Here is a 27,782-nt window from a genome sequence, read left to right on the forward strand (position 1 = left end):
CGCTCAGCCACCCAGGTGTCCCTGTGCTCAAGTTTGCATGGATACATGATTTTATTTGTCTTGATGATGTAGAAGATATCTTACCTAGTAAATATTTGAATAACAGTTTCATTTCTTGAGCATCTCCTATGGTACCAGGCTTTGTGCTCATAAATGCTTATTTAATCTTACAACTCTGCAAGTTCAGTATTATTGTCCCTCTTTTCCAAAGGAGAAAACCGATTCAGAAGGGTCAAGGGACTGGCTCGGGTCATGTGGTTAGGGTCTTTCTGACTTGGGATTTGAACTCAGGTCTGGTGCATTGAAGACCACGTCTGCTCTTTTTCCCTCCCCTCAAAATACATATACTATCTCCCTTGATTCTTGAAATCTAAGATGCACTGAATCTACAAACCACAAAGTTTTTTGCTTTTTAAAGATTTTATTTATTCATGAGAGACACAGGCAGAGGGAGAAGGAGGATCCTCGCAGAGAACCTGATGGTGGGATTCTATCCCAGGATAGAATTTAATCATTTAATCTTTACAGCAACACTTTGTTGTTGTTGTTGTTTTTAAACATTTTATTTGTTTATGAGACACAGAGAGAGACAGGCAGAGACCCAGGCAGAGGGAGAAGCAGGCTCCATGCAAGGAGCCGATGCAAGACTCAATCCTAGGACCCCGGGATCACGACCTGAGCCAAAGGCAGACTCTTAACCACTGAGCCACCCAGGTAGCTTTTTTCTTTTCTTTTCTTTTCTTTTTTTTTTTTTTTTTTGAGAGAAAGAGAGTGAGAGGGAGAGCACAAGCTGAGGAGGAGGAGAGAAAGAAGCAGACTCCCCTCTGAGCAGGAAGCCTGATGCAGGGCTCGATTCCAGGACCCTGAGATCATAACCTGAGTTGAAGGCAGACTCTTAACTGACTGAGCCACCCAGGTGCCCCTAAACCACAAAGTTCTTAAATTAAAAATTGTTAAAAAAACTTATTGATGTAAATTTTGAAACACACAAAAGACATAAAGATTAATAAAAGAAATATGGTAGGTAAGCCACAGATAGTAAGAAATAAAACCTTGCCAACACAGTTAAATCTCCACCAGCCCCCCTTTTCAGGTCCTCCGCAGAGGCCTCCACTGTCCTGAATTTGAACCACATGGTTTGGACATCAGCATAACAGAAGAGGAGAGTGTAAACACAGACTCCCTACTTCTGGTATGCATGATCCTGGGCCAGCACGGAGCCTCTCAAAGCCTCAGTGTATCTCCCTAATAAATGGAGAAAATAAAACAGGCCTCAAAGTGTGGCTGTAGGGACGCCTGGGTGGCTCAGCGGTTGAGCGTCTGCCTTTGGCTTGGGCTGTGATCCTGGGGTCCTGGGATTGAGTCTCGCATCGGGCTCCCTGCATGGAGCCTGCTTCTCTCCCTCTGCCTGTGTCTCTGCCTCTCTCTCTGTGTGTCTCATGAACAAATACAATCTTTAAAAACAACAACAACAAAGTGTTGTTGTAAAGATTAAATGAACAAAGTAGGGCAGCCCCGGTGACACAGCGGTTTGGCGCCACCTGCAGCCTGGGGCGTGATCCTGGGGACCCGGGATCGAGTCCCACATCGGGCTCCCTGCATGGAGCCTGCTTCTCCCTCTGCCTGTGTCTCTGCCTCTTTCTCTCTGTGTCTATGAATAAATAAATAAAATCTTAAAAAAAAATGAACAAAGTATGTAAAATGATTAGCACCGTGTCTGGCACAAAGGAAGGCTTAGTAAGTGGCAGCAAATATTAGACGAGAACCTTAAAACCATGACTCAGGTTCATAAAATGCTCAAGTTAGAAGGGAGCATGGGGGACACTGGGCCCATCATTCCCGCCCCACCTTCTGCATCCACTCATCAGTGGGGAAGAAGGGGAGACAAAGGCATTTTCTGTTTCAAAGTGATTTTCCTTCTAAGGGGTGAATATTTGCCTGTTTCTCAAAATATCCAAAGTGCCTTATGAATCCAAAGGTCTGCCTAGAAACAAGTGATGCCGGTCCTGAGCAGCCAATGGAAGTATGCGGGCCTTTCTACCTGCCTGGGGAGCCCCCGCCTCCCCATCCTGTCCTGTTAGAGGCAGCTTTGCCCAAGGGGGGTATTTCCAGCTTTGGGGTTTTCACTTCCACTTTTACGAGGTGGGCGGAGTGGCCTTCTGTGGACAAATCAGATCCCTCCTCAGCTCCAACTTCAAGAGGTGAGCCAGGGGTTCAGGGTCCCAGATACACAGGTGGTGGCAGCAGCAGCAGCAGCAGCAGCAGCAGCAGCAGCAGCAGGAAGCGTGGGGAAGACCAGAGGCCAGAACTATGGAAGACCAGCGCGACCTCATCTCCAACCATGAGCAGCTGCCCATACTGGGCCAGCGCCCTGGTGCCCCAGAGAGGTATGTGGGAGCCGCAGGAGAGAGCACTGAAAATCCTGGGCCACACAGATGTGCCGCAGGAGGACTAGACGGGGAGCCACAGGAGGGACAGATTCCGGCCCTGACTCCGGGTGACCGTGAGCAAGTCTTTGGCCTGCTTTGGGCTTCTGTCCTCGCTACTGTAAAATGAGGGGGCTTCTTTGAGGCCGGGGTTTTACATTTCTTTGTGTGATACACTTCTCTTCTCAAAATCACAAGAGAACCCTGGATTCTCTCCCTAGGGTCTCACACAATTTTGGGGACCTCACAGACCCCCTGATGCTGAACCACAAATCCTAGGTTAGAAACCTTGGACTAGGTTAGAAACCTTTGGAAAAGTGTTATGGATCCTAGATGGAGAGACAGAGTTCCTCAAAGAGGATGGTGGAAGCAGCTCATCACAGTGGCGTTTCTCCCTAACCACCATGGCTGAGCGTCTGAGTTTGTGCCAGGGAAGGTAGTTGCAGGTGTCTGTCGAGTAGATGGACACGTCCGCCATTACAGGAGGGATTGAGAGATGCCGGAAGGGGTCAGGAAAGGGAAGCGGGGCTCTGGCTAAGTTTTTAGAAGGGACTGAAGGTTGATGTGGGTCATGCCCGGTCCCTTGTGTCCCTCTCCCTTGCAGCAAGGGGCCAGCGCGGCCATCCAGAGGGCCCCGGGACCCCTCTCCCAGCCCCAGGATTGTCTTATCCAGGTGTTTCCCTGAAAAAAAAAAAAAAAAGCAGGGTTAGAATGCAGCTACCCCATGGCCCCACTCTCCCCAGTCTTCAAAAAAGTAATTTGCACATTGAAGGGGTTGGCTGGCTCCATCAGTAGAGCATGCGACTCTTAATCTCAGGGTTGGGGGTTTGAGTCCCATGTTGGGTGTGGAGATGACCTGAAAATCTCAAATTTAAAAAAAGTCATTTGCAAATTAGAGGGACTTATAGCCGTGACGTCAACTGTTGCCAGGCAGAAAGGGGGTTTGGGAGAAACACTCAGAGATGTCATGAAGAACAGCATTCTGGGGAACAGGTGACCAGATATAGACCATTAGAGTATATCTGTGAAAATCCCAAGGAATCCCAGGGCTAGGAGGGCTGACTCTCCTGTGAGGGCTAGCTTCTGGTCCAGGTTCTGCTACTGCCACATGTGACTTGAACAAATCACTGTTTCTCTCTGGGTCTCAGGAATAATAAAAACAATGATGACAGTAGTCCTGATAATAGTTCCCCTTCACGGACTACCTGTCACTGGTCCTCAGCCACACTTAGTAATTTCTATGGTTAGTTATGTGCTAAAAACCCAACCCTAATTTTCACAGTAACTCTATGAGTCGGATACTTGTATCATCCCCATTTTTACACAAGAGAAAATTGAGGCTTTGTTAGTTAGCATCTTACCTAAGTTATCACAGCGAATGTTGGAGTCAGAATTTGAACCCAGGACTGGCCTGATTTCAAAGCATGAGTTTACCCTACCATCTGGCCCCCTTTTGGAGGCAGGATTTTCGGAGAGGACAGGGAGAGCCACCTGGTGAGTTGCAGACCTAGTGTGATCTCAGGGTACAGAGAGGGTACCCCCTCCTCAAATCCTTGCCTGGTTTTCCTGAGTTCGGTTACTGCTTCTAAAACTGGCCCTGGCCCTGTGTGCTCAGTCCATGCCAGCCCTGAGCCTGTTTCTCAGACCCCTTTGTGAACGCTTCTGCCTCACGACACTTGCATCATGATTCCTGCTAGTTCTGGTTGGCTCCTGACTTCAGCCAATTATTATTATTATTTATTCAAGAAGGAGGCAATGGAAAGGAGGAAATGAAGAGACAGGTGGCAAGAGTTGGCAGCCATCCAGAACCAGAAGGAAGGCCCGCATTCAAGAGGCAAAAAGAGGAAGGATACCAGACGCTAAAGTTAACAAATAACTCCCCTGAGAGTAGTACTCAGTGCTGACTGTGTACCTAGGTATGGAGTGAAGAGCTTTACTCTCATGATCTTATTTTATATAACAACCCATTGGGTAGCTGTTCCTACCTCAAGTTACTCACTCAGAGGGGTTAAGTGACTTGCCCCTGGTCCCTGAACTAAGGGGGTAACAGAGCCAGGATTCCACTCTAGGTCCCATCTCCAGTGTGACTCTCCAGATTCTTAGACCTCATGAGAAACTGAGGTTCAGAGAAGGAATAGTGGAAAGTATACCCAGATTGAGTGTAGGGTTGCAGAAGGGGTGAGCATGTAGGTAATGAGCTGGAGAGCTTGAACCCAAGCAAGACCCAGGCTTGGGTGGACTTTCACAGAGGCCAGGCCACCCCTGTTCCTGCGGAAGGCCAAGAAATGGTACTTGGGTTCCCCTCCTGCCTGGTCTCCTCCTTTTCTTCACGTGGCGTTTTTGCTTTTCTTCTCACAGAACAACAATCCTTTGGGCTGGACCTTGGCCCAACACACGCAGGGGACTGGCAAGTAGAGAGCCAATGAGAATGAGCTATGTGTGTGATGTCATGAGTTACTAGGCAGATGGATCTCCTAGAGTTTCCTGAACTGTCCTTGTTGGTTCCTGGAGTAAGGGGGTGCAGTGTCATCCTGACGTGTCTAGCGGAGTTCTAGTAGCCCCAGCCCTAGGGTGAGGTGGCAGAGAAGAGGCCAGGAACTCTCAGGGTCCTGGGGCAGGATCCTTACATTCCCGGAGCTGGGACTCACGTGCCCCCAAAACTGTATCCTCGGCCAATTGCTCCAAGGACTGAGTGTCTGAGGCCTGGCCATCCCTCCCTGTGCAGCCAACTCGTTTAGGAAATATGAGACACTCTCCGGTCACACAGGCTCAGGCACTGTACCCCTGCTGAAACCCCCTGGGTGGACAGTACCATTTGAAATACTTCTGTGGTCACAGTCAGATCTTGCTTCAAAGAAGAAAACCACCAAATCCTAGAATTGCTGAGGTGAGAGGCCCCCACATGACAGGCCCAGAGAATGGCAGAGACTTGCTCAAAGACATGGAGAGTGCGGAGTGGAGGATGTGTCCCCAGAGGGTGTGGTACCTGACTCTGCTCCAGCTGACATCATCCACTGCCCCCTGCCTGCCCCTAAAATGTCAAGGCCACACTTCTCATTTTCAGGTGGGCCACCCACTCTGCTGTCCAGTCCCACTTAGTTCCCTTTTCTCTAATTTCCCTGTAGTCGTAGGGTAGGTAGGGGGCACCTCCTTCCCCTGAGGGCAGTGCTTGTCCTCAGGAGACCCCCTGGCAGACCCCGTGGTACACAGGTGGGACAGAGACGCAGAATGGACAAGGGCTCTCTGTCCCTGGCTCTTCCCCACTCCTCCTAGGTCCGGGGGCAGCTGTGCTTAGGAGGCCTGCAGGAGCAGCAGTGGTTGGATTTATGGGGCTGGGGGAGTGTCTTCAGGCTGCATGGCCACTGCACTTGTTGTTTGTGCTTATGTGTGTGTTAGGGGGAGCGGACGGAAATGGGGGGGCATTGCCCCACTCTCGGTCAGTCCTTGGGGCAGCCGCCTCTGCACTCTCCTCTGACCTCTCTCTTTTTCCCCAACAGCAAATGCAGCCGAGGAGCTCTGTACACAGGCTTTTCTGTCCTGGTGGCTCTGCTCCTGGCTGGCCAGGCCACCACGGCCTACTTCCTGTACCAGCAGCAGGGCCGGCTGGACAAGCTGACAGTCACCTCCCAGAACCTGCAGCTGGAGAGCCTGCGCATGAAGCTTCCCAAGCGTGCGTGCCTCCCCTCCAACCTCCCCTCCCCCACTCATCATCCTTCACTTCTGAGACCCCATCCTGCCCCCAGCCGGACCCACTGTCTCCTCCCTCTCGCCTAGAATTCCACACCCTCATCTGGTCCCTGATCTGAGTACTCCCCCCCCCCCCCCCCCCCCCCCCCCCCCCCCCCCCCCCCCCCGGTAGCACTGGGCCACACTCATACTGTACCTCCTGTTCCCACAGCTCCCAAGCCTTTGAGCAAGATGAGGGTGGCCACTCCCATGATGATGCAGGCGCTGCCCATTCAAAGCCTGCCCCAGGGGGTAAGGACAACCCCAGGGTGGTGGAACAGGGAAGTGTTATCTAGTCTGGGTGCAGGGCAGGTGCCGAGGGACAGGGGAGAACAGCTGCGCCAGGAAAGGCCCAGCTGAGGGGTGGGGGCACGGATGGCTGGAGGAGGACAGAGCCCGCCTTAGGAAGAGGAGGGCTCCCGGGCTGGAGAGAACATCCCATCCCTGGGAGGTTTACAAAATGCTTCTGCAGAGCATCTCACAGCCCCCTCCCTTCCCAAAGTCCTTGATGTCCTATAGGGTCATGTTTGTCATAAACAATCTGCTGGGCAGGCACAAAGCCCTGGGCAGTAAAGCTTATGCAGATTTGCCCAGTAAGGACCTTGCCGCAGTAAGGTAAAGTGACTTGCTGGAGCTCTCATCCTTGTCCTCACACTTGGAGGTGGCAGAGATGGGCCTGATCCTGTTGAGCACCTGGGACCCCAGCTGCTGGCTCTGCTCCAGGACCCCTCCTCTGAGGGTCAGTACTGGTAACCCCCTCTTCTTTCCTTCCACAGCCCACACAGAATGCCACCGAGTACGGCAACATGACACAGGACCACGTGATGCACCTGCTTCTGGTGAGTGGGATCTGGCTGGTGGTCCTGCCTGCCCAACCCGGGGTGCCCATGACAGTACGCTCCATGGTCTGCACCATTCTGGGCTCACCAGATTAGTGAAAGAATACCAGTGGGGCCCTTAAAATGTCATATGGAGTCTAGCCCTGCCATCTACTTTGTTGACTGTTTGGAGAATCTGAGGCCCACAGCCCGAAAGTGACTTGCTCAAGATGCCCATCTTTCCTGCCCAAATTTCTGCTGCGCATCTATTCTACACCAGGCCCTGTGCCAGGCTGTGGGCTTACACTGGGAAGCAATCAGACTGTGCTTCCAACCCCATGGGAGTCCCAGGCTAACACAGACATGCGGAGAGCTTAGTGAGGAAAGAGGCCAGGACCCAACTGAGTGGGGGGAGGGGAGGGAGTGTTGAGGAGGGGAGACCTGAAAGGTGAGTGGGAGTCTGCAAGGAGTAGAAGACTGGGGCTTTATGGGTAGATCCGGGTCTGGAACCTGGGTCTCCAAACTCCCAGCCCTGGGATCACGTAGCAGAGCAGCTGGAGGGCCCTTGCTGCCTCCCCACTCTTTGGCTCCATTATGCAGAGGTCCAGGGGAACATGGGCTGCACATTTCACCTTGCCAGGGAGCTCTGTTTGGACCTTCCTTCCTGCCTTGCTACCCCACAGGAGGCGGACCCCCTGAAGGTGTACCCAAAGCTGAAGGGGAGCTTCCCAGAGAACCTGAAACACCTTAAGAACACCATGGAGACCCTGGATTGGAAGGTCAGCAGCTTTCCCTGCGCTGGCTCCCTCTCATTCCTGACACCTAGGATAGGGCTGGGGAAGGCGCCGTAGGAGGTGGTTCGGGAAGCCATCCTCGGGAAGCCAGAGGAGGTGCACCAGCACCAACAAAGCCACAGACATGAAGAGGGCCTGGGGTTGAGGAACTGCCTTGACCCAAGCCCATGAGTCTCTAGGAGGGAACCAGGCTGTAGCTGGACTCTGGGGTGTTGGGTCCCCTCTTGGATCCTCCAACTCTGTCCCCAGGGGCAAAGCCAGGCAGGGTTGGAGGGGGCTCTGGAGTCTGACCCCTTGCCTCTTTCCCATTAGGTCTTTGAGAACTGGATGTATCAGTGGCTCCTGTTTGAAATGAGCAAGAACTCCCTGGAGAAGAAGAGCACTGAGGTTCCACTAAAAGGTATGGGGAGCAGGAGCCCTGGGATGCCAGGGTTTCTGGAAGCTCCCTCAGGGCTCCCTTGGAGCTGTAGAGGTTAGGACCTAGAGCTTTCCCAGTTCCAAGCACCGGGACTCCTCGTGTCTCTCAACTCTTATTCCTGTCTCTCCTGCCTGTTCCTTCTGGGCTTGGCTGCTCCTCCTCAGTTCTCCCTTTTGAGGAAGACCTCCCTTGTTGAGGATGGCACTGCATAAGTGGGACTGGAGCAAAATGACCTGAGATATCCCAGGTGTCGTCACAACGACCTTCTCCACTCAGCACTGCGTGGGTTCTAGTGAGGGGGCTGAGCGGGCCTCATGACCCCACCACCCTCAGAGGGACCTCTCCAAGCTCACACAGCCAGCAAGTGCCAGACAAGAGGACGTGGGGTTTTTCCATCTTGTGGACAATGTATGTTAAGATTTTCAGCCCTAAAGTCTCAAGAGTGCCATGTCTTCATCCTGGCACTAATATGCCATGCAACTTTAGGCAGTGTCTTCCCTCTGGGCTTCAGTTTTGGAAGTGGAAGATCAATGGCCCACCCTAGCACAGGCCTCCAATTTTCTAATCATAGATTCATAGAAGGCACCTTTGAGGCCATCTTGACCAACTCCCAGCTGATGTATGAATCCTCTACAACATCCTCAAAGCCCCATTTGTACTTGGATAACTCTAGTAACAAAAGCTCAGACTTACCAAGATGCCTATTGTTTTTCCCTGAAAATAAGAGTCACAGGTGTAAATCCAAACTTCAATAGGCATTGAGGGCCACAATCAGCGAGTTCTGGGATAAGTTAGCCACATGGCCAATCACTTCCTCTCTGATCTCAGACCTTGTTGGTCCCTGCTTTAGTTTCCCCATCTATGCAATGGGTAGAGTGAGTCCAGCCACTTGGGCAGAAGGCCGTAGGCCCACAGCAGTGGTATGTGGCTCTCTGGTTCTGCTGAGATTCTGGCCCGGGGCCCACTCACTCACTGTGTCTTCACCATGCCTGTCGCTTCAGCACTGACCAAGTGCCAGGAGGAGGTCAGCCGCATCCCCGATGTCCACCCTGGCACGTTCAGGCCCCAGTGCGACGAGAACGGCAACTATAAGCCGCTCCAGTGCTATGGGAGCACCGGCTACTGCTGGTGCGTCTTCCCCAACGGCACCGAGGTCCCCCACACCAGGAGCCACGGGCACCATAACTGCAGTGGTAAGCAGTGCCTACCTGGCCAGGGAGTGTCAGAGGAGCAGAAGGACCAAGAAGGCACACGTGGGGCCGGACACTCGAGCTCCGGTCGGGGGGGCAGCCACTCAGCTACCGCTTTGTCCATCCACTTCATCACCTGCCTGTGCGCTCATCTGCTCATCCATCCTTCCTCTCCTTACATTCACTCATCTACCTCTCATCTGTCCTTCCGTCCCGTCCTTCATCGTGGACGCTCACGCAGCCGTGCACCACCCACGGTGCACCCAGGAGCCCGCAGGCCCACCCATCTCACGTCATCACTCCCTCCGTTGGCCTTCCCCGACCACACCTGGTTGCTGCCATCCAACAAGAGTCCTGCCCTTTGGCGCCTGCTCCACCAGCATGAGGCTGGTGGCCAGGCTGGGAAGGATGACCCAGGCCCCTTGTCAATGGGTGTGGGAAGCTGGACTGCCAAGTGACAAATGCACTTGCTGCTCCCTTGCAGAGCCACTGGACATGGAAGACCTGTCATCTGGGCTGGGCATGGCCAAGTAGGACCTGGGCCAAGGTAAGGGCCCCTGCAGGGGTCATCTGGTCCCCAGCAGCTTAGCCCCCCAGGGACCGAATCCCTCATGGATGGAGGGCTGGCATGGCCTGACCCCGGGCTGTTCTCCAACCTCCCCCAGACATCCATTTCACACCTGAGGACCACTACTAGGGATGGGAGGGGTGGAGAGTCCTCAACTGCTTTGAGGTCCCAGGATACCGGGAAGGGGCAGGGACAACAGGTGACCCCAACCCTAACCTGCTGCTTCTCTTCTCCTTAGCTATCATTTGAGAACAGCAGATGCGGATGCCAGCACGTAGCCCACGCTGCGTGGCCACTGCTTCCTTGCTCCCTTCTATCCTCTGACCCGACCCTAGCCCCTCTTCTCCTTCCCTTACACACTGCTCCCCCAACTCACTGTCTCCCACCCCGCAGCTCCTTCCACAACACCCTGGCACCTGGCTCTCCATCATCCTGGGACACAGGTCATGTCAGAACAGCACAGATTTAACGATGCAGGAACGTTCTGTTGCCCAAGCCCCCATCTGTCAGGAGTGTGTGGCCCAAGGAGGTGGCCCAAGAGCTAGGCGGACTCCCATTTCATCCTCCAACCTGGAGCCCCAAGACCCAGGCCCATGGACGAGATGGAAGGTGCAGGGAGAGGGGACAGTGTTCCCCGACACCCAACATGTTAGCTGTTCCTGCCCCTTTCTAGCCTCTTCAGCTGGGGAGCCACCCCTTCCCTCTCTCCAGCAACACTCACCCAGGAAGAACCAGCCCCTCCACAGCGATGCCTCACTTTCTGCCAACCCCCAGTTCCCTCTCCGCAGCCAAGCTTGTCATTGGCCCTCAGGGCTGAGAATAAAAGTAGTGAGTAGAACACTTCTGGCTCCGACTGTTACTGGGATCTGGCTCATTTATCCCAAGGAGATAACCGAGACCTTGAAACCAGTGGTCGGGGTGGGAGGTCAGAGTGCAGGGAGCCCAACCCAAGATGCCCATGGGGCAGGCAGGGCAGCCTGGGTGGCTCAGGGGTTTAGCGCCACCTTCAGCCCAGGGTGTAACCCTAGAGACCTGGGATCGAGTCCCACGTCGGGCTCTCTGCATGGAGCCTGCTTCTCCCTCTGCCTGTGTCTCTGCCTCTCTGTGTATTCTCATGAATAAATAAATAAAATCTTTAAAAAAAAAAAAAAAAAAGAAACCCACCCCCCTTTTCCATTTCTTGCCTCTGGATATCCGCCTGGCCTTCTCTAACAAACCGACCATGACGATACATGAGGTCCTCCAGAGCTGAGATGCCATTTCCTCCAGGTAGCCTTCCCCACACAGATTCGGCACCTGGGGCACTTTGCAGAGTCTCGCTCTCTGGCAACCTGTCTGTTCCACTCACCACAGCGTCCCAGAGCCCCGATGTGTAGTTGAGAACAAACCCGGAGCGACGGTTTGTTCACCTCCAAGGGCCAGCCAGACTCTCCCTTCCAAGAATAAGTGTAACACACTTGTCCCGGATGCGCTGGGAACTCACCTTTCCTTCAAGCCTTTTATTTTCCGAGTTGTTACAAAAAACCACAAACAAAATGTGAAAAACAGAGAGGACAAAGCCTCAGCATCAGCCAGAGACCAGAGACCAGGGACATGGGAGGAGCTGCAGGCTGGGCCTTGCTGGGTCTGCAGGTCAAAGGATGGAAGGTCCCGAGGCCTCTGGGAGTGTCAGTTTGAAGGGGGAGGGGCAGGTCTCTTAAAAAAATATATATATACTGTACACATCTCTATGAAGCATTCTGTGTCAGGACAGAAGTCAGACGCGGAGTCAGTGAGTGCCAGTCATTGGAGCTGGAAGCTTCTCCTCCTCCTCGGACCAGCCTCTGCAGGGCTCACTAGCTCGGCCAGCGTGGACACTGTGGCTGGCTGGCCTCTTCTGGGGAGGGGGGAAGCTAAAGATTCAGTTCCAGCCCACGGTGGGCACAGGGCAGAGGCATGGGGCTGGTCACCACTTGGCTAAGAAATCCCTGGGTGAAGGAAACACATCCAGATGTAAGATTTCCTGACCCTTTTCTCCCAAGAGAAGAAAATCAAATCAAAATCTGGTGTCTCTGGTGCAGGGAGGACCATCAACAGCGGCAGGCACGTTAGTCTGGACCATGTCCCAGGAACCGGGCCGAGCGCTTCATGCTCCGGCCAGGCGGGCTCTGGGTCTCCCCCATTCCCAGGAGGCTGCAGGGGTCCAGTCAGCCCCTTCACCCACACCCAGAAAGCCCAGCTCCATCAGAATGGCTTACCCCAAGGAAACCACCTTCCTCCCCATGAGGAATGCCCTCCAGTTAGAGAGTCACAAGGAAGACAAAGTGGACGATGGTGGGGAGCCACTGAGCAGTGCTTGACCTCGAGACTCTCCTCCTCTACAAAGAGGAACCAGCCGAGTGCCCGCACCCAGCGAGCACTGTGTAGGTCACTGCCATCGCCATTCTGGAGCCTTCGGACTCTGCAGCTCTGATTTCTGGCATCAGCTCACCAGCCCCACTGACCTTCAGGGATGGAACTACTTTCCTGAGCCCCTGCGCCTTCCCTGCCTGGCCCCGGGGACCCCGCCGGATGCTAGTTACCCTCCCACCTTCACTACGGATCTCCAGGCCAGGAAGCATACCTGTCGCCTTGTGCCCCTCAGACAGTTTGCTCTGCTGTCTTCTTCTGTGAGGAGAGAAGTACGAGAGGCTCTTGAACCTGAAGCATCTCCCCCCCCGCCCCCCGCCATGCTGCCCACCCCTTCCTCCCAGGAGCAGTTGCAATGGTTTTCTCCTGAGGATGCATGGCTCCCCCCCAACAGATAGTGGGTATACAGGGACCTCCAAGGGCAGGGATGGGGCCCCACTTGCCCAGGAAGGAGCCCAGGACTCTGAAGCCAACAGATGCCCAGCTCTGAACACAGCTGAGGACCTGCTGGCACAGTGAGAACTGCACCCATGTAAGGTGTGGAGGCTCCCCTATTCTGGCGATCAGCCTTTAGAACCCATAAAGCAGAGGGGAGTGGGGGTGCCTGGGTGGCTCAATAGGTATAAGCCTCTGCCTTGGGCTCAGGTCATGATCCTGGGGTCCTGGATTCGAGCCCCACGTTGGGTTCCCCACTCAGCAGGGAGTCTACTTCTAGCTCTTCCTCTGCCCTACCCCTGGCTTGTGCTCTCTCTCTTGCATGCTCTCTCTCCCTCTCAAGGAAATAAAATCTTAAAAAAAAAAAGAAAAAAGAAAAAAGAAAAAAAGAAAAAAAAAGCTGAGGATTACGTTTCTGCAGAGAGGATACCCGGCCAGCTGGGATACATACAACCCAGGGACTGTTTCCTCTCACCTCTGCTGACCCGGCTGGCCTCCCTGCCCCTGCCCCTCCTGTCTTCACCCAGCCCAAGAACATCCTTCTACCTCACAGACAGACGGGGTCACTTGCATGGCTTCTACACACACAGACCATGTCCCTCCTCAGAGTGGCACCTGCCTTCCACCCAGCTTCTCCACTGTGTCACGATTCACGGGCCCCCCAACCCCTGGCACCTGAGAATGGAAAGGGGCAGGGACTGGGTCTGGCCCGCCCCATGGGTACCCTGACACGCACAGGATGGAGCTGATCACATCCACCCTGGGGACCGGGTGTGGGTCTTTCTTCTGGCTGAAGACCCCTCAGGAACTCACGCTACCTTTTTCTTCTTTTTCTTCTGGAATAGTGAGTCAGGGTCTTTGGTTGAGGCCTTTTTTGCCTTCTTCTTCTTTTCCTTTTTTTCCTTGTCTTTTTTTTCTAAGAAAAAAAAAATAACCCCCCTAAGTAAACAGATGCTTGTGGGTGTGTGTGGTCAATGTAATGTCAAGGGACACAAGGCTGGTCTCAAGGGATCCTCAAACCACTCCTCCCAATGCCAGGTCCCCTGCTCTCCCCCTCCCCCCCACACTCTGGGGACCCATCAAAATACAAGCCCACAGACCTCCGTGACTACCTGCCCTGGCCTGAGAGCCCCAAGGGGAACCTGCCATCTAGGTGTCTGGGTCACAGAAGCAGGAAGCTGAAGTGCACGTGCTGACTGGCCACCCACTGTGAGTGAGGACCTGGGAGCAGGCCACGCCCCGCACCCTGTGGCAGCCTGCATCTCCCTGGCAGCTCAGCCCACCTGCTGGGGACTCTGGGATCCAGCTCTGGCTCTGCCACTATCATCCCACCCCAGCAGTTCTCAGCCTGTCCCTTCCGTGCCTGCTGAACCTGCCCCTCCCCGCCCCCCCATCACATGCTGACCTCAGCAAGGGCCTGGAAGTCTGCTCCAGCCTGCAGCCCGCCACTTACTCTTATCTGATTTCTTTTTCTCCTTCTTGATCTTTGGGTTGCCTTGGTCTCCACCTTCAACCTTCAGTGTCCCCGGCTCCCCTTCCGGCTTCTCCTTGGCCTCTAGAGAGCCAGGAGACTCTTTCTCCTTCTTCTCCTTGATGTCACTGCTTGCTCCATCTCTCTTGGCTTTCCCCTTGGGAGTCCTGAGGGCCTTTTCTGGTGAGCCAGCAGCACCCTCCCCACCTCCCCCGGCCACGAGCTGCTTCTTTTTCTTGCTCTTGGGGACTCTGGCTGCTGTCTGGTCCCCCGACAGCTTCCGCTTGCGGCCCACCCGGCCCTTCCTGTTGCTCTCCTTGGCGGCATCGGCGGCCTTCTTCCGTTCCTGCTCCAGCAGCTCTGTCAAGACCTTCACCACCGAGGCCTGGACCTGGGCCTCATTCAGGGGCCAGGGCTCACTCAGGAGGCGTCGGCTGATGTCGCTCTGCAGGGCCAGCGTGGAGGCTTGGGGGCTCCCGGCCTCCTTCTTGGGCTTCCGGGGCTTCTGAGGCGTGGCATCAGCCTCTCTCCTGCCTGTGGAGAGAGGACGTGGGGTCACGGACCAGGGAGTCGGGAAACAGGCTCACTGACTAAGAACCAAGGGGGTCTAGGGACCCAGTCAACCTCCTCTGACCATGGTACAGACAGGGAAAGGGCGGGCCAGTGGTCACTCTGCCCTATCCGGGTCTCCTGGCCCACACCTTTCCAGCAGTTTCTAACTGAGCTTTTTTCTTTAACTTCACTCTTTTGTCTCCTTGCACTAAAAATTTAAGTCAGGTTGGACATGGAAAAGGACTCTAGAATGTTAAAGAAGGGGCATAAAATCTATCAACAAAATGAAAGGTCGGACAGGAGATGGTATTGTCCAGCCAGAAGTCCAGAGCTGGGAAGCAAGAGACTTCTAGGTTTGCCAACCACCACTTGCTGTGGGACCGCGCTCCTCCCACAGCCTCAGTCTCCTTGTTTGTAAAATAAGGACTTAGATGAACGGTGAGGCCTCTAAGTCAGAGACTCATGACAGAAGCTGGTCAGGGGACAAGGCAGCCAAGGGGCGACGGGCATGGCGCAGACACACGTGGTGGCTGACTCAGCAGGATTGCTGCCTGCCAGAGTGACTTCTGGTGCAGCCTTTGTTTAGAATTTTCCACGCCTCTGCTCTCCTTTGATAATTGTGTGCTGACTACACGTGTGAAAAAAACCTTCCACAGCCCCCTCGAAAATGTCTCCCTGTCGCACCCGCCTCTCACAAAGAATGCTGGGGAGGAAAACGAGCTCTGCTGACCCAGCACCGGGAGCTGCAGCTAAAGTCAACGACGGTGGTGGTGGGTTGACATCGGCAGTGCCCCAATGCCGCCCCTAACTTCCCAGGTGACTCAGTAGGTCTCCAAAGACACAAGAGTGCCTCCATGCTGGGCTCTGAAGGACACCCAGCTGCTGCCCTGCTCCATGTCCCGGGCTCGGGGACTGTGCCTGCAGAGGGTGGGGCCCAGGTGGGATCTCCAGCAGCTCTGGCTCCAGGACTGTGGGGAGCTCGGGGAGGCACACATGGCAGGCTGAGTAGAGGGGGTCCCAGGACAGACGGAGGCCCAGTTCAGTCCTTTGGTGCTTCTTGGCCAAGGGCTGGGGGTGCTGATTGGAGAGGGAAGCTGAGGAGGGCACAGCCTGTGTGCTACAACCTCCTTCCCTGCAGCCCACTTCTGTTTCCTGTTGACAAACACCCTCGAACACCAAAGCTGGGGACTGCCCAGAGCTGTCCCAGGCATGCTGGTCGGAGATTCCTGTCCCTCAGCACTGGCAAAGTCAGGGCCGGCGGATGCCCCAGGCTGGGTGACCTCAGTACTCTGGTCTGCTCCCCAGACACCAGGTGACTGCTTTCTGTGTGTGCCACGCCTGGACACGGACTGGATGGATCTCCCCTGAACTGTGTGGTTAGGGCACAGAGGCCTAGAGTGGCCAGGGTCCTGAGGCTTTATGACAAGCCAGGCCATCACCTGGGGGTCTTTGCCATGTGCTAGAGACTTCTCCACAAATGGCTCCTGCCTTTTGTCCGAGTTCCTACAGCCCATACCAGCAGTCTGTCTGTTAGGAAGGAAACTCAGCGGGGACATCTAGAGAGAGCCAAGGCCGCTTTAAGGCAGGGATCAGCCTATCAGGTGCACCAGTGTCCCACAGAACTGGATAACCCGACCTCCAGGCCATCCCAGGTTGTAAGAGCCAGACACCTGTGCAAGGGGCCCCGGGCAGTGCTTGGAGAGGCCCTTGCGACAGACAAGACCATACTGGTGGGAGGGAAAGAAGGGGCCCAGTGCCTTGTCCCTCGTGTCCCACTGTGTCTTTCCTATGGCCCTTAACTCACTTGTTTTAGGGGATACAGTGCCTGCTACGTGTTGGGGCTCCACTTCCTGCTTGCCATCTGGGGCATCTTTGCTGATGGAAGTAGAGGAAGCCGACGGGTTGAGGTCTGGCCTAGGAGTGGCCTTTGAAGCCTGGGAGTTGGCCAGAGTTGGCCCAGGGGTCACATAACCTGAGAGGAGAGACTGAAGAAAGCCAGTGTGAACGAGGTTGGAATCCTGCCCAGCCCCCCTTCCCCTCCAGTGCAGGGCCTGCCGTGAGGAAGCCATCCCCAGAGCCCCAGAGATCGGGCCAGGCGGCGAGCACTTGAGCCCTCTGTAGGTACCTCCTGCACCATTTTAATTAATACAGATTTTCGTTGGGCACAGTTAAGAAGACAATTTCTCACTACTAACGCGAACGGAAAATCACCAGCGCTTGCCTTGTACAGAGGATAACCTTAAAGAAATCCCATCTGTTACAAAATATCCTTTTTTTCTGGGACTCCTCTAAAGTCAAGGCAAGTCTTTGCTACAGACTCCAGGAGTCCACTGCTGGTGGCTTTATGCTGACACGCGGCCCTGGGGGTGGCCTTGAACCCCCACCCCAAGGCCCCGAGGTAGGTGCCAGTCCCCTCCCTCGCAGTTACCTGAGAGGGTGCCACGACCTCATCCTCGCTAGACTCTGCTGTGGTCTCCTCCACCAAGGTCTCCGTCGCAGAGGGGGCTGGACCTACTGGGGGAGCATAGGTCAGCTGTTGGGAGGCCCCGGGATGATGGCCTGAGCCTTCTGCTTATCCCTCACCTTCCTGCCCAAGGCTGTACCTGCTCTCATGACTCCCTCCAAGGTCAATGGCTGTTTGCAGCCCTCTAAGCAAGACACGTGAATGCTAAAACCTTTCCTCCTAATTCCTGAGGCCCTACTTAGGTGGCCCTGCTTTTCTGTGGGGTGGGGGGATGACCCTGGGAATGGGAGCCTGATACCAAAAAGTCAGCAGTGGCCACACTGCAGAGCTGGAAGGTATTTGGTATCATGTAGACCAACCTCCTCATGGAGGGGGAGGGAAACTGAGGCCCAGCACGGGATGATGAGGCAGACAAGGAAGATACACAGTGGAGATGCTGCAGAACAAGGAGATACACAGTGGAGGCCCAAGCTTAGGGCTCCGCCCGGCCGCCACTCCCCTGCTCCGGGCCCACCCAGCCTTCTCCTGCTGGGACCCTCACCCCGCCTGTGGGCCTTCTGGGGCCCGTCAGCATCCTCCTCACTCCCTGAAGAGCTGCCGCTGCTGTCCTCGCTGTCGTTGGAGGTCTCAGAGGCCTTGGCTTTGGGGTGTCCCACAGGAGTGGCTGTGGCTCGCTCGACTGCAGGGACCTCAGCCTTTTTGAGCTTGTTGGTCATCTTGGCCTGCACAGGGGTGATCTGAGGACTCATTACGGGGAGTGTGCCCAGAGCATGGTCAACCTAGTTTGGTTAAAAAAAAAAAAAAAAAAAAAAAAAGGGTAGAAGAATAAATGAAGGGAACTAAGACTTGGTGCAACTGAGCATCCTAGTCACCTCAGGACCAAATGCCGCTTAGCTCTTCGCACCCAGGCCTCACTTCGTAGCCTTCCCACAAATGCTCAGATGGGCAGCAGGGGGGAGATGGGGAAGAGACACGTGTGCATGCTACACTCACAGGGCAGGTCAGTGCTGGTGCTGGGACTTGAGCCCTGCCTGGGCCCTCCCTTCTATTTTCTGTCATCTTTGATCGCTGTCCCCCTCCAGGGTGGGGCCTGGCCTCACCACCACCCAGCTCCCCAGCTCACCCCACTTGAAGACGGGGTCCTGGCAGCAGGAGGCTGGGCCTCACTGGCTTTCTGAGCAAGGACCTTCAGGGCAGCCTGGGTCAGCGGGAGGTGAGCAGGGTTCCTCTTTGTCACCTGTGGACAGCCACAGGCAGCCCTGAGACTCTCAGGTTCTCAAGATGCCATCTGTGCCATGCCCTGGTCAGATCCTGGCTGGGGTAGGAGGGGCCTGTATGTATCTGCACAAGGAGCCATGGGGCTGAGAGTGGGGGACGGACGGACAGTCACAGGGATACTGCCACATGTGGGCAGAAAATGGGGCCAGGCTTCAGGTTCTAAGTGATCATGATGTTCTCAGAGGATCCAAAGACAGCTTCTAGCCTAGCGGAGGGAAGCAGCTTGGGTCCCACCCGAGGCCCCTCAACTCAATCTGAGCTTGCACTGGGGAAAAGTCTCTGGCCTGGTGGCTGCAAAAACTTCCTCAAAGGTCCCCCTGATGCCGCCTGGCTTCCCACATCTGCCACCAGTCAGGGAGTGAGAATGGGAAGAGCGGGGCGGGGCTCCCTGCAAACCCCCCAGGCCCTCCCAGCACTTCCCTAGAGGGTCCCAACACCTGTGCTCTCCTGCCTGGAGGACTCCCTTAGCCTTGATGTCACCTCCTTGGGGAGGCCATTCCTGCCCATCCTTCCTAAAACAGCTCACCCCATCATTCTCTAGTTTATACTCAGTTTCCTTCAAAGCACCCACCCAAAATACTCAGGTATTTTTTGGCTTCCTTGTTTCATGGCCCACAAGGGAAGGGACTTCCCTGTCTTCTTTCTGCATCGCCAGTGCCTGGTGCGGGCAGATGCTCAGCACCATCTGCTGGCTGAATGGCCGAATGGATGCAGGCTGCTGGGTGCAGTGACCACAGCACAGCTACCCATGGCACCCGTGCTCCCAGGCAGCTTCTCCTGGGCTGCACCTCATGATGAGCCCCTCTGGGACAGAGGTGCCCCATTCCATCCTGCCCTCTTTGGTGGTGGTGGGGAACGGGACACAATGGGACAGGAAAACTAACCCACGTGGCCCAGGAGCTGTGTACCAGGAGTGAGGAGACCTGGGTTCTGGCCCTGCTTGACCCTAGACGGGCCTCAACAGTCTTGTTGAGGAGCAGCACTCAGTTCCGCCATTCACACGGTGAGCCTCTAACCCTATCCTGCTCAGGCTGCAGACTTAGGCAAAGGCCTAGCAGAAAAGCATTGAAAACAGTGAAAGCCAGTATCCACACTGAGAAAGGGCAAGGTTTGTTCATGGCATTTCCGAACCAAGAGAGAAAAAGACCAAAAGCACAACCACACTGGAACGGCTGCCAAGGGACACGCGGAGCTGCCCTGGTTCTGCCTGGGGGCCATGCTCCCAGACTGCTCTTCTTCACACCTCAGAGGTACCCGGGAGCCGCTTCAGGCCTGCAACCAAGCCAGGGAAGGGCTGGCCACAAGGGGAGGCTACTTTTGGGGGGTGGCGCGGAGGGCCAGGGAGGTACCTTGCCCCCAGGTGGCCTGCACAGCCCTCCCCTGCCTGCCAGGTACCTGAGTGATGGGTGCCTCCTGCTTCTTGCCTTCTGACACCCGACCGGATGCCTCACCGCCGCTGGCCCCAACAGTGCTGGCTCTGACAGCCGGCCTTGGGTGGGCCGTGAGTGGGGTCACGTTGGTTCTACCGGCTGAAATGGAGTGGGATGGGGTACAAGTCAGGGCACCCAAGTAGCAATCCCCACTTACCAGCCCTTATGGGGACGTGGCCCAATGCTCACGGTATTTGCAGCAAAAGCCTGCCTCCCCCCACCTCCCTGAGCCTCGCAGGCAGGAGCTGTCACTATCTCTGTGTCACCAGCTCAGGGGAGATCACAGGACTGCTATGGCAGTGACCCCAGAATTTCTCCTGGCCCCTCCCCACACTTCAGGCCTAGACAATGTTGCCTCTCAGCTGGCCAGGCCAGCGCTTTGAGCAATGATGGGGAGCACTGCTACCAAACGGGACCTTCTGTGCTCTCAGAAGTCTTCCTAAGAATATCACGATCATTTGCAAAGACTCAGTGACGGGTGTTCAATGTAGTGCTGTCAGTGATAACCCCCCAAACCATGAAGCCCTTAACTCCCTCCAGCAAAGCACCGCTGGCATAAACCACACTAAGCCCACCCTGAGGACTGCTCTGTAGCCAGCAAGAGTCACACAGTAAATATGTAGCGTCACAGTACATCAAGGAAAAATCAGGGGCATATGTGCCCAGTAGGACCTCGACAAAAACAGATATAGCTCCAGTTTTTGTAAAGTTGACAGTTCTAAAATGTCAGTCATTATTCCAGACAGTGGATTATACTGACATTTTCCTCTGGTGTTATTCTGTATTAAATGAGCCTACCAAAATCAGGTATTATTATCCTCACAGCATCAGGACAACATTAGCCATTTTCCTGATGGCACTGGGAATATCACAGATGCTCAGAGGTCAAAGAAATCCCAGATGTAGCTCTGTCTCCCACTGACAGATGGAATCCTTGCCTACAACGTCTGGTTAGACTACCCTGACTCACTTTACATGCCAACAGGACTGGGAGGCTCACCACCACCTCAGAGCACCCTTCCTCGTTCAGGCAGGCGGTTAGTTGTTACAAAGCTCTTCCTTAGATTACGTAGAAACCTACTATCTGCAGCTCCTAGCCACTGGTGTGGTTCCACCCCTTGGAGCTGGCAGAGAAAGTCCTGGCAAATACTCCTCCGGAAACAGAGGTCAGAGGTAGTTCCTCATCGGCATGAACCAATGTAGGCTGCAGGGACCTGGCCCCAAGCCCTTCCTGGCCAACAACGTGCCGGGTAACTCAGCCAGCAGCCTCAATGGGGCTTGAGCGTGCACATGTGTGTGTGCTGGCGAGCCCTCCCAGGGGAGCCTGGCAGTTGCGGCACAAGAGTCAGCCCAGCCTAGTGGGCCTGTGCTCACCAGGAACGGAGCACTGCGTAGCGGGGATCACATCCTCATCCTCACTCTCGGAGGAGGAGCTCCTGGCTGTGCTCTCCGAGGCCTGGGCCTTCCTTGGGGTGTCTGCAGCTGGAGCTTGTGTGGCGGTAGCAGCTGGGCCAGCTGGACTACGATTAGGGTCGACAAAAATCAGAGGGGGTTTAATCACCTTGAAAAACAAAAACAAAACATACCCCCCCAGTGATTAAAGGCTTGGCCAGGCAAAGGGGAAGCTGGGGAGGGACTTTATAAGGCAAGGGGTCCAGGGGACCCAGGGCAGGCAGAGGTCACTCGGGCTGCCCATGGCACCCTGTGCACCCCTAGTCCAGGCACCTCCTAAGACCCACACAATAGCTCACAGTGGCCCCTGAGGTCAGCAGTACTAGCTCCCCTGGATGGGTTGGGGGAGGAAATTAGACATCCAGAAGAGCTGCCCAGGGTCGCACAGTTTCACTGAAGTGAAGCCAGGGCCAGAAGAACCAGTGCAGCCTTCTTGCCTCTGGCTAACTTCAGGGACAGACGCTGGCCGAGCAGGGTGCTCTAAGCAGCACAGCCCTCAGCTGCCCAACCATTACACACGATTCAGCTGGGGACTGTGTGTAACTGAGCTGCTCCTGCCCAAGAGATGCTGATGTGGCCTCCTGAGCTGTGGCCTAAGGTGCAACCACTCAGCTATACTGACCCAGTGTCTTCAGCAAAACAAAGTGCACAGGAGAAAAACCAAGGTGAAGACTTAAGGAACCCAATGAGAGTGTGGCCCCGTGTGAACTCTTATCTAAACACACCAGATGTAAAGACCATCATTCACGAGACAATCTGGGAAATGGGGACACTGACTGTGCAGGCCAGTTTCTTAGGGGGTGATGCTGTGCGGTGGCTGTCCTTTAAAAGAAAAGTACCCCAGGGTTGCTGGGGAAGGAGGGGAGGGCTTGCACAAAGTAAGCCTGGTCACGAGTGCAGACCCGCTGAGGCTGGGGAAGCACGTGGGGGTTCTTCATGCTGTTCTATCTTTGGGCAGGCTTTACATCTTCCAGTGAGGCACGAAAAGAGAGAGAAAGCGGCCGCTCCCTGGGATCCTGCGGACCAGGCCGGGGTCACAGCTCAGGTGGATAGATGCCTGCTGCACGCAAGGGCGCCTTGCACACATGGAGCCAGGGAGCTGGATGAGGCTGCATCTCCTGTCCTCAAAGGTCAGACTTTGTTGGAGATCCCCCCCTTCTCCGGCCTGGGGGCGGGGGGGATACACAGGGCAGTGGCAGGAAGCTGCCCTAGGCCAACCTCTGGGACCCGGTCTCGCCCATCACACCAGCCTGCCCACCTACGGGGCCCAGGGGGCAGTGGGAGAGCTAGCATGAAAAGTAAAGCAGAGAGGTGCCCGCCTGAGGGGGGAAGCTCTGCTGGGCTGCGGCCCTTCCCACCCTTGCCAAACGGCCTCCCCCGCGGCTGCTCTGATCTGCCGCTTCCAGAGCCTGCCTTCCCACATGATGAAAGAGAGAAGGATGGAAAGTGGGAGAAGGCTTACAGTTGAGGGAGGGGGGGATCTATATATATGTGAGAAGACAGAGGAACAGATTGTCGGGGACGAGGAGAGGCACCGAACCCACCGCGGCAAACAATAACGTCTGGGATGTTAAAAGCAGCTCAGCAGCAAAAGCCTCCTCCCCCCGTTCCACCTGCCCACACGGCCTCCGGGCTGGGGGCGGCGCGGGAGGCCTGGCGTCCGGGGGCAGGGACACGACAGGGGTACAGGGGCAGGGCATCATGCAAAAGTGGGCCGTGCGACCCAGGGAGACGGGGAAACCCGCCTCTGATCCCACCTCTGCGGGCCAGCCCCTGGGCTTCCTCGGCCCCAGTTTCCCACCTGTTGAGGGGCCGTTAGTAATCTCAACCCGGGCTCGCTCACCGGAGGGGCTCTGCTGCGCTTTTTTTGAAAACTGCAAAGCACAGCACATGCAGGGGTGACCAAGGCTTACGGGGAGCTGCTGCAGCCTGAACGCTTGGCCGGACCTCCCGGCAGGCACCAGGCAGCCAGGGCCCACAGGGGGTGCAGGGGCTCCCCTCCTGCTGAACCACCAACCCCGGGGGGAGCGGGGAGCTTGTCACAGCTGGGCTCATCAACTCTGCCCTCATTCCAGTCTGGGGCTGGCTGGGAGTGAGGAGCTGACCAGCCCAGGTGGCTAACTCTGGGGGCAAGGGACAGAGCCAAGGAGGCATCCGAGGGCCCCTCACAGAACTGCCTCAGGGCCGCTTCATAGGTCCTGGGCCAGCCCCACCCTAAGGGGCCAGGAAACCCCACTGCCCAGGGGTGGGCCTGGAGCCTCGTGGTTCACTGGCCCCCAGGGAATGTCACTCCACAGGTTGAGAAGGCTGAGGCTCAAGAGAGGGCAAGTGGCCACACCCAGGGTGACCAGCAAACTGTGCCAGAGCTGGGCTGGAAGTCAGCTTTCCAGGCACCAGACAGGAGCTCCTACCAGAAACAACCATGCTAGGGCTTCAACTTAACACACTAATATGGTACCTACCCCAGCACAGACCCCGTTCTGGGGTTCATAATGCCAGCACAACAGGGCTGAGCCACAGAACACCACCCCCTGAAGTATATCTCAGAGAAAGAGGCTGGGGCCCATCCTTTGTAGCTGGGGAGACTGAGGCACAGTGAGGGAGCCTGGGAATGGAGCCACAATCGCCTCCACCTCCCAGCCCGAGACTCTGCCTACCACCCTGGCATCCATCCGTTTTCTCCACTGATAGGCTAATAATAACAGAGTGAAACTTGTCAATAGAGAAGTACTTGACAAATGCATAATAGTGATAATAATCATAATTAGTGAGCTGGGGATTAAGGAGCTAAACATCCCCCAGCAGTGAGGAGGGGCTGCAGTTTCCTTAGGCTGTGCCGTCTTCCCTGAATCCTCCTAGGGAAAGGCACAGAACGCCAACTTTTCTCCTGCTTCTTTTTTAATAGGGACTCCAGAATCTTCAGGACTAACGTACCAATTAAACGGTTCAGCTTAAGCATGATGTTCATTTTAATTGTGTTAGTCCGCCCCCGCAAAGCAGGGCGAGGCAGCCCCCTCCCTCCCAGCTGTCCCGATCCTGCTCAGAGGAGGCGGCGGCCTCCTAAGGGCGCCCGGCCAGCCAGAGGGCAGGGCCCAGCTGGCCTTCCTCTCTCCTAGGAGAGGGGACAGTGCAGATAGCAGGCACAGCGCGGACGGCCTGCGTTCAAATGTCAGATCTGCCCGCTTGCTCCTGGACAGGTGATGCTGGGCAATTAGTTCACTCAACTTCTCCGAGCCTCCTCCTTAAGATGGGGATAAAAGAAGGACCTACCCTCAGAGAGATGTTGTGGGTACTTAATAGAATAAGGAGGTACGGGGTTTGGCACAGAGTGGCTGACAGCGTTAGATGGAGCTGTTCATTAGGATTTTTATAACCTGGTGTGAACACCCCAGCCTGTCACAGGGTGGCAAGCACCTGACCTCCCTGGTGGGCAGGTCAGCACGTGGTGTGGAATCTGAGGGAGATGGTTACGGAGACCCCACTTATGGGACTGGCAGTATGTCCAGGCACCTGGGGCTACAGGACAAAGGGCACTGCCATCTGCTGGACAGGTGGGCCTCACCCAGAGGCCTGACTTAGCAAGCTGGGGAGACAAGGTGGCCTTGGTCCCAACCTCAGGGGGAACAGTCCGGGGAGGACGGCGGGTGCAGCAGAGCATGTGAATATGCGCCACGGGCGCTGAGGCGAGGGCCCGGTCGTGCCCACTGGCTTCTGCCAAGCTCCGCAAAGAAGCCTCCCAGCCCCAGACAGGAAGGGGAGGCACAAGGAGCCAGGGGCCAGCGTCTACCTGGTTTGTTCTGAGTCATGACAATTTGGGGAATTGACTTCAACTCCCTGGGCTTTGATTTTTGATGCATCAAATGGGCCACAGCACGTGCCCTCTTGCAGTGACAGGTGCTCCTCGTCAGGCAGCACACGGTGCCCGGATGCGGGAGGGAGGACAGTTACCCTGCCTGCTTACAGTGCAAATATCCAGGCCTCAGAATGGTTGGGGTGTGCCCAGGGTCACAGAACTGGTGGCTGGGAGAGCCAGCACTGAGCCTACATGGTTTGGCTCTGAAGCCTGGATGCTCAATGATGCTCTGCTGCCTACCTCCTGGGGTTACTGCGAGGATGAATGAACCAACCAGGAAACCGTAAAGTGCTGTTAAAATGGCAAAGATCTGCCCTCGCCCTCCACCTCCCCAGCCCCCTCCCCAGGCCCTGCTGCCCTACTCTGAGCTGCAGTGTCCCAAAGAGAAGGAAGGGCATACCTGGGTGGCTGGCAGCTCGTCGTCGCTGCTCTCGGAGGACCCCTCTGCGTTCTTCTCCGGAGGTGCTGGGGCCTGGGCCTTGCTTTTCGCAGTTTTGGAGCTCCCCTCTTTCTGAGGGGACAAGCACATGGGTAGGGGAGAGGAGCCATTAGCTGAGGGGGAACACACCTGAGGGACTAGGGCGGGGAAACTGTGGCCAGTGAGCAAGGACCCTCACGTATATCGGCTGTCCACGGAAAGCAGCACAGCCCCTTACTACACGCACAGGAGGATAGTCGCAGGCATGTGCCACGGCCACTTGGAAACACAGGCTTCCATTTTGCTAATGCTCCCTCCAGAGTTGGCTCTGAACTTGAAAGGGACGTAGGAGTCAGCCACCAGCTGCCACTCAAACCTGAGGGCTGGAGTGCTGTTGGTCAGGCCTCTGAATGAGAGGAGACAGCAGCCTGGGACTAGGTTGCAGAGGGCAGGCAGTGGTGCCAGCACGCTCACATCGGCTGTGGCACCCCCAGGTAAAAGCCAGACCCACCTGGAAGTGTCCCAAGGCTGCCACCCCTCCTACCAGGCCAGGAATAAATGAGGGGGGCTGGCTGGGCAAGAGCTGAATCAGGGGGCCAGAAGAGGAGAGTATGGAGAGGTAGGCACTGGTAGTGACCAGCTCAGGGGAGCCCGGGGCGGGGGCAGAGTCCAGACACTACAGCGGCTGAGCCACGCAGGCTGCCCAAGTCTAATTTCTCAAGAGCTGCTAGATCTTGATTTATGTCATTTCCTACTTTTTAAACGGGTCAGCTACAACGCACACCGCAGCACACCGCAACAGCCGCGCCCCCATGTCTTCCTCGTTAACAGAACCCGGACTCTGATAAGCAGCACCCCCGCACCAGGCCCTGGGGGAGGTGGCCCTTTCTCCCAGCCAATCACAGAACCACAAGCCCCTTATCAGTGAGCGGCTTTTTTCTGTGTGTGTGTTGGGGGGGGGGGGGGGGGAAGCACATGCCTTAGATCTGAATGAGGAGGGGAAGGGGGAAGGGAGGTCAGCTGAGGGACTTCCTAGCTCTTGTGGAGGTGCTGCAGCCCTGCCAGGACAATGAGCAAAAGATGGAAGAAATCTGGGTCACCCATGATGTCGCACCCAAGGAACCACCTTTACCCCAAAGCTTTGTGCATTATGAGGTAACCAATGCCCTTTAAGCCTTGGGAATTAGGTTTTCTCCTGCAGATAAGTGGATTCTTGGATCAGGGCATCCTTAAGACATAAAAGAAACCCCAAAATACTGTCTGAACAAGGCTGGGACCCCTGTGTCTTAGTCTGATGTGTAGGCCTCTGTAAATGTGACCGGTAACAAGCAACTAGAAGTAACTGAGGCCCAAAGGATGGCTGGCCTTTGTGGAACCCACCTGACTTCACGTTCCCTCCCCTTGGTCATCCCCTGCCCCGGAGTGCCTAGCTCCACTTTTTTGTCTAGCGAACCCCTGCTCTTCAGGCTCCGCTCAAGCGCCTCTTCTGGCCTCTAAGAGACCTGTTCTCCCAGCTCCAGCAAAGAGCACGGCCAGAATATTCTCCAATAAGCCAGCTACTTCGTCTTGCCCACGAGGCCAGGGCCAGCATCTTTCATCCCTTTATCTCTACCAGAGAGACACAGCGCTTGTACTTGGTCTGGTCTGATGCATTGAAGGCAGAGGTCAGAGCTAGGAGCACTGTTTTACTCGTGAAGAAAACAAATCTAAGAGGGGATGGAGCTCAGCCTGGCACAGGAAAGGAAGATGTGGCCACACAGGGGGCACATCTGGGTGCTGGAGCTGACAGGGACCATCTTCCTAGATGGACCAGAGCTCTCCAGTTTGCTTTAGCAGCCACCACCCTCTTCAGCTTCTCCTGACACCCAGGCTAAATGTTGACTACCAGGCCTGTGTAAATCACTTCCAGCACACGCATGAGCCCTCTGAATCCTAGAGTTGGTCTCCCTGAATTCCTGCAGGACACAGCCGTTCCTGCTGCTTTCTGCACACGGACAGAGGGAAAATCATCCAGATAAAAGCCAGTTCCTCATTCCTTCCTTCTCACTCCTGAGGTTTCACACCAGTGGAGCTCCACCTGGGGAGACACACATGCCTACCT

The 27,782-nt window shown here is 55.6% G+C and overlaps 2 protein-coding genes across 14 annotated transcripts in view; one reads left to right on the forward strand and one right to left on the reverse strand.

The window, feature by feature from the left end:
- The first annotated feature begins 2,070 nt into the window (after nt 1–2,070).
- On the forward strand, nt 2,071–10,780 carry CD74 (CD74 molecule). 4 transcript variants are annotated; one of them, XM_077895908.1, is made up of 9 exons: nt 2,071–2,387; nt 5,924–6,096; nt 6,325–6,404; nt 6,929–6,991; nt 7,654–7,749; nt 8,077–8,164; nt 9,184–9,375; nt 9,857–9,919; nt 10,334–10,780. In XM_077895908.1, exons 1-8 carry the CDS (start codon nt 2,311–2,313, stop codon nt 9,904–9,906), a joined length of 819 nt encoding a protein of 272 aa, XP_077752034.1. In that variant the 5' UTR covers nt 2,071–2,310; the 3' UTR covers nt 9,907–9,919; nt 10,334–10,780. The 4 variants fall into 4 exon arrangements, with proteins under 4 accessions (XP_077752034.1, XP_077752033.1, XP_077752036.1 ...); XM_077895907.1 differs by having other exon boundaries at nt 2,072–2,387; nt 10,179–10,780; XM_077895910.1 differs by lacking the exon at nt 9,184–9,375 and having other exon boundaries at nt 2,076–2,387.
- Nucleotides 10,781–11,424: 644 nt separating this feature from the next.
- The window catches only part of TCOF1 (treacle ribosome biogenesis factor 1), a 39,384-nt gene continuing 23,026 nt past the window's right edge, over nt 11,425–27,782 (reverse strand). For 6 of the 10 annotated variants that reach the window (XM_077895900.1, XM_077895897.1, XM_077895901.1 and 3 more), the window contains 11 exons: nt 25,664–25,774; nt 21,333–21,519; nt 19,924–20,057; nt 18,374–18,487; nt 17,792–18,029; nt 17,215–17,300; nt 16,591–16,771; nt 14,217–14,768; nt 13,582–13,679; nt 12,543–12,586; nt 11,425–11,907 (listed from right to left, as the gene is read on the reverse strand). In XM_077895900.1, coding sequence (XP_077752026.1) covers nt 12,560–12,586; nt 13,582–13,679; nt 14,217–14,768; nt 16,591–16,771; nt 17,215–17,300; nt 17,792–18,029; nt 18,374–18,487; nt 19,924–20,057; nt 21,333–21,519; nt 25,664–25,774 — 1,728 coding nt within the window. In that variant the 3' untranslated portion in view covers nt 11,425–11,907; nt 12,543–12,559. Of the gene's footprint in view, nt 11,908–12,542; nt 12,587–13,581; nt 13,680–14,204; nt 14,769–16,590; nt 16,772–17,214; nt 17,301–17,609; nt 17,687–17,791; nt 18,030–18,373; nt 18,488–19,923; nt 20,058–21,332; nt 21,520–25,663; nt 25,775–27,782 lie in introns of those variants that run through there. The other 4 variants (XR_013378442.1, XM_077895898.1, XM_077895899.1 and 1 more) reach the window with 4 other exon arrangements.

The sequence above is a fragment of the Canis aureus genome, chromosome 4 (genome assembly GCF_053574225.1).
Source record: "Canis aureus isolate CA01 chromosome 4, VMU_Caureus_v.1.0, whole genome shotgun sequence".
Classification (NCBI taxonomy): Eukaryota; Metazoa; Chordata; class Mammalia; order Carnivora; family Canidae; genus Canis; species Canis aureus.

What these genes read in the sequence shown, in the direction of transcription:
- CD74 (XM_077895908.1), top strand. Translation starts at nt 2,311, where the DNA reads ATGGAAGACCAGCGCGACCTCATCTCCAACCATGAGCAGCTGCCCATA. An exon ending in GCGCATGAAGCTTCCCAAGC is followed by an intron (nt 6,097 to 6,324) that starts GTGCGTGCCTCC and finishes CTGTTCCCACAG; the next exon opens with CTCCCAAGCCTTTGAGCAAG. An exon ending in CGGGCACCATAACTGCAGTG is followed by an intron (nt 9,376 to 9,856) that starts GTAAGCAGTGCC and finishes GCTCCCTTGCAG; the next exon opens with AGCCACTGGACATGGAAGAC.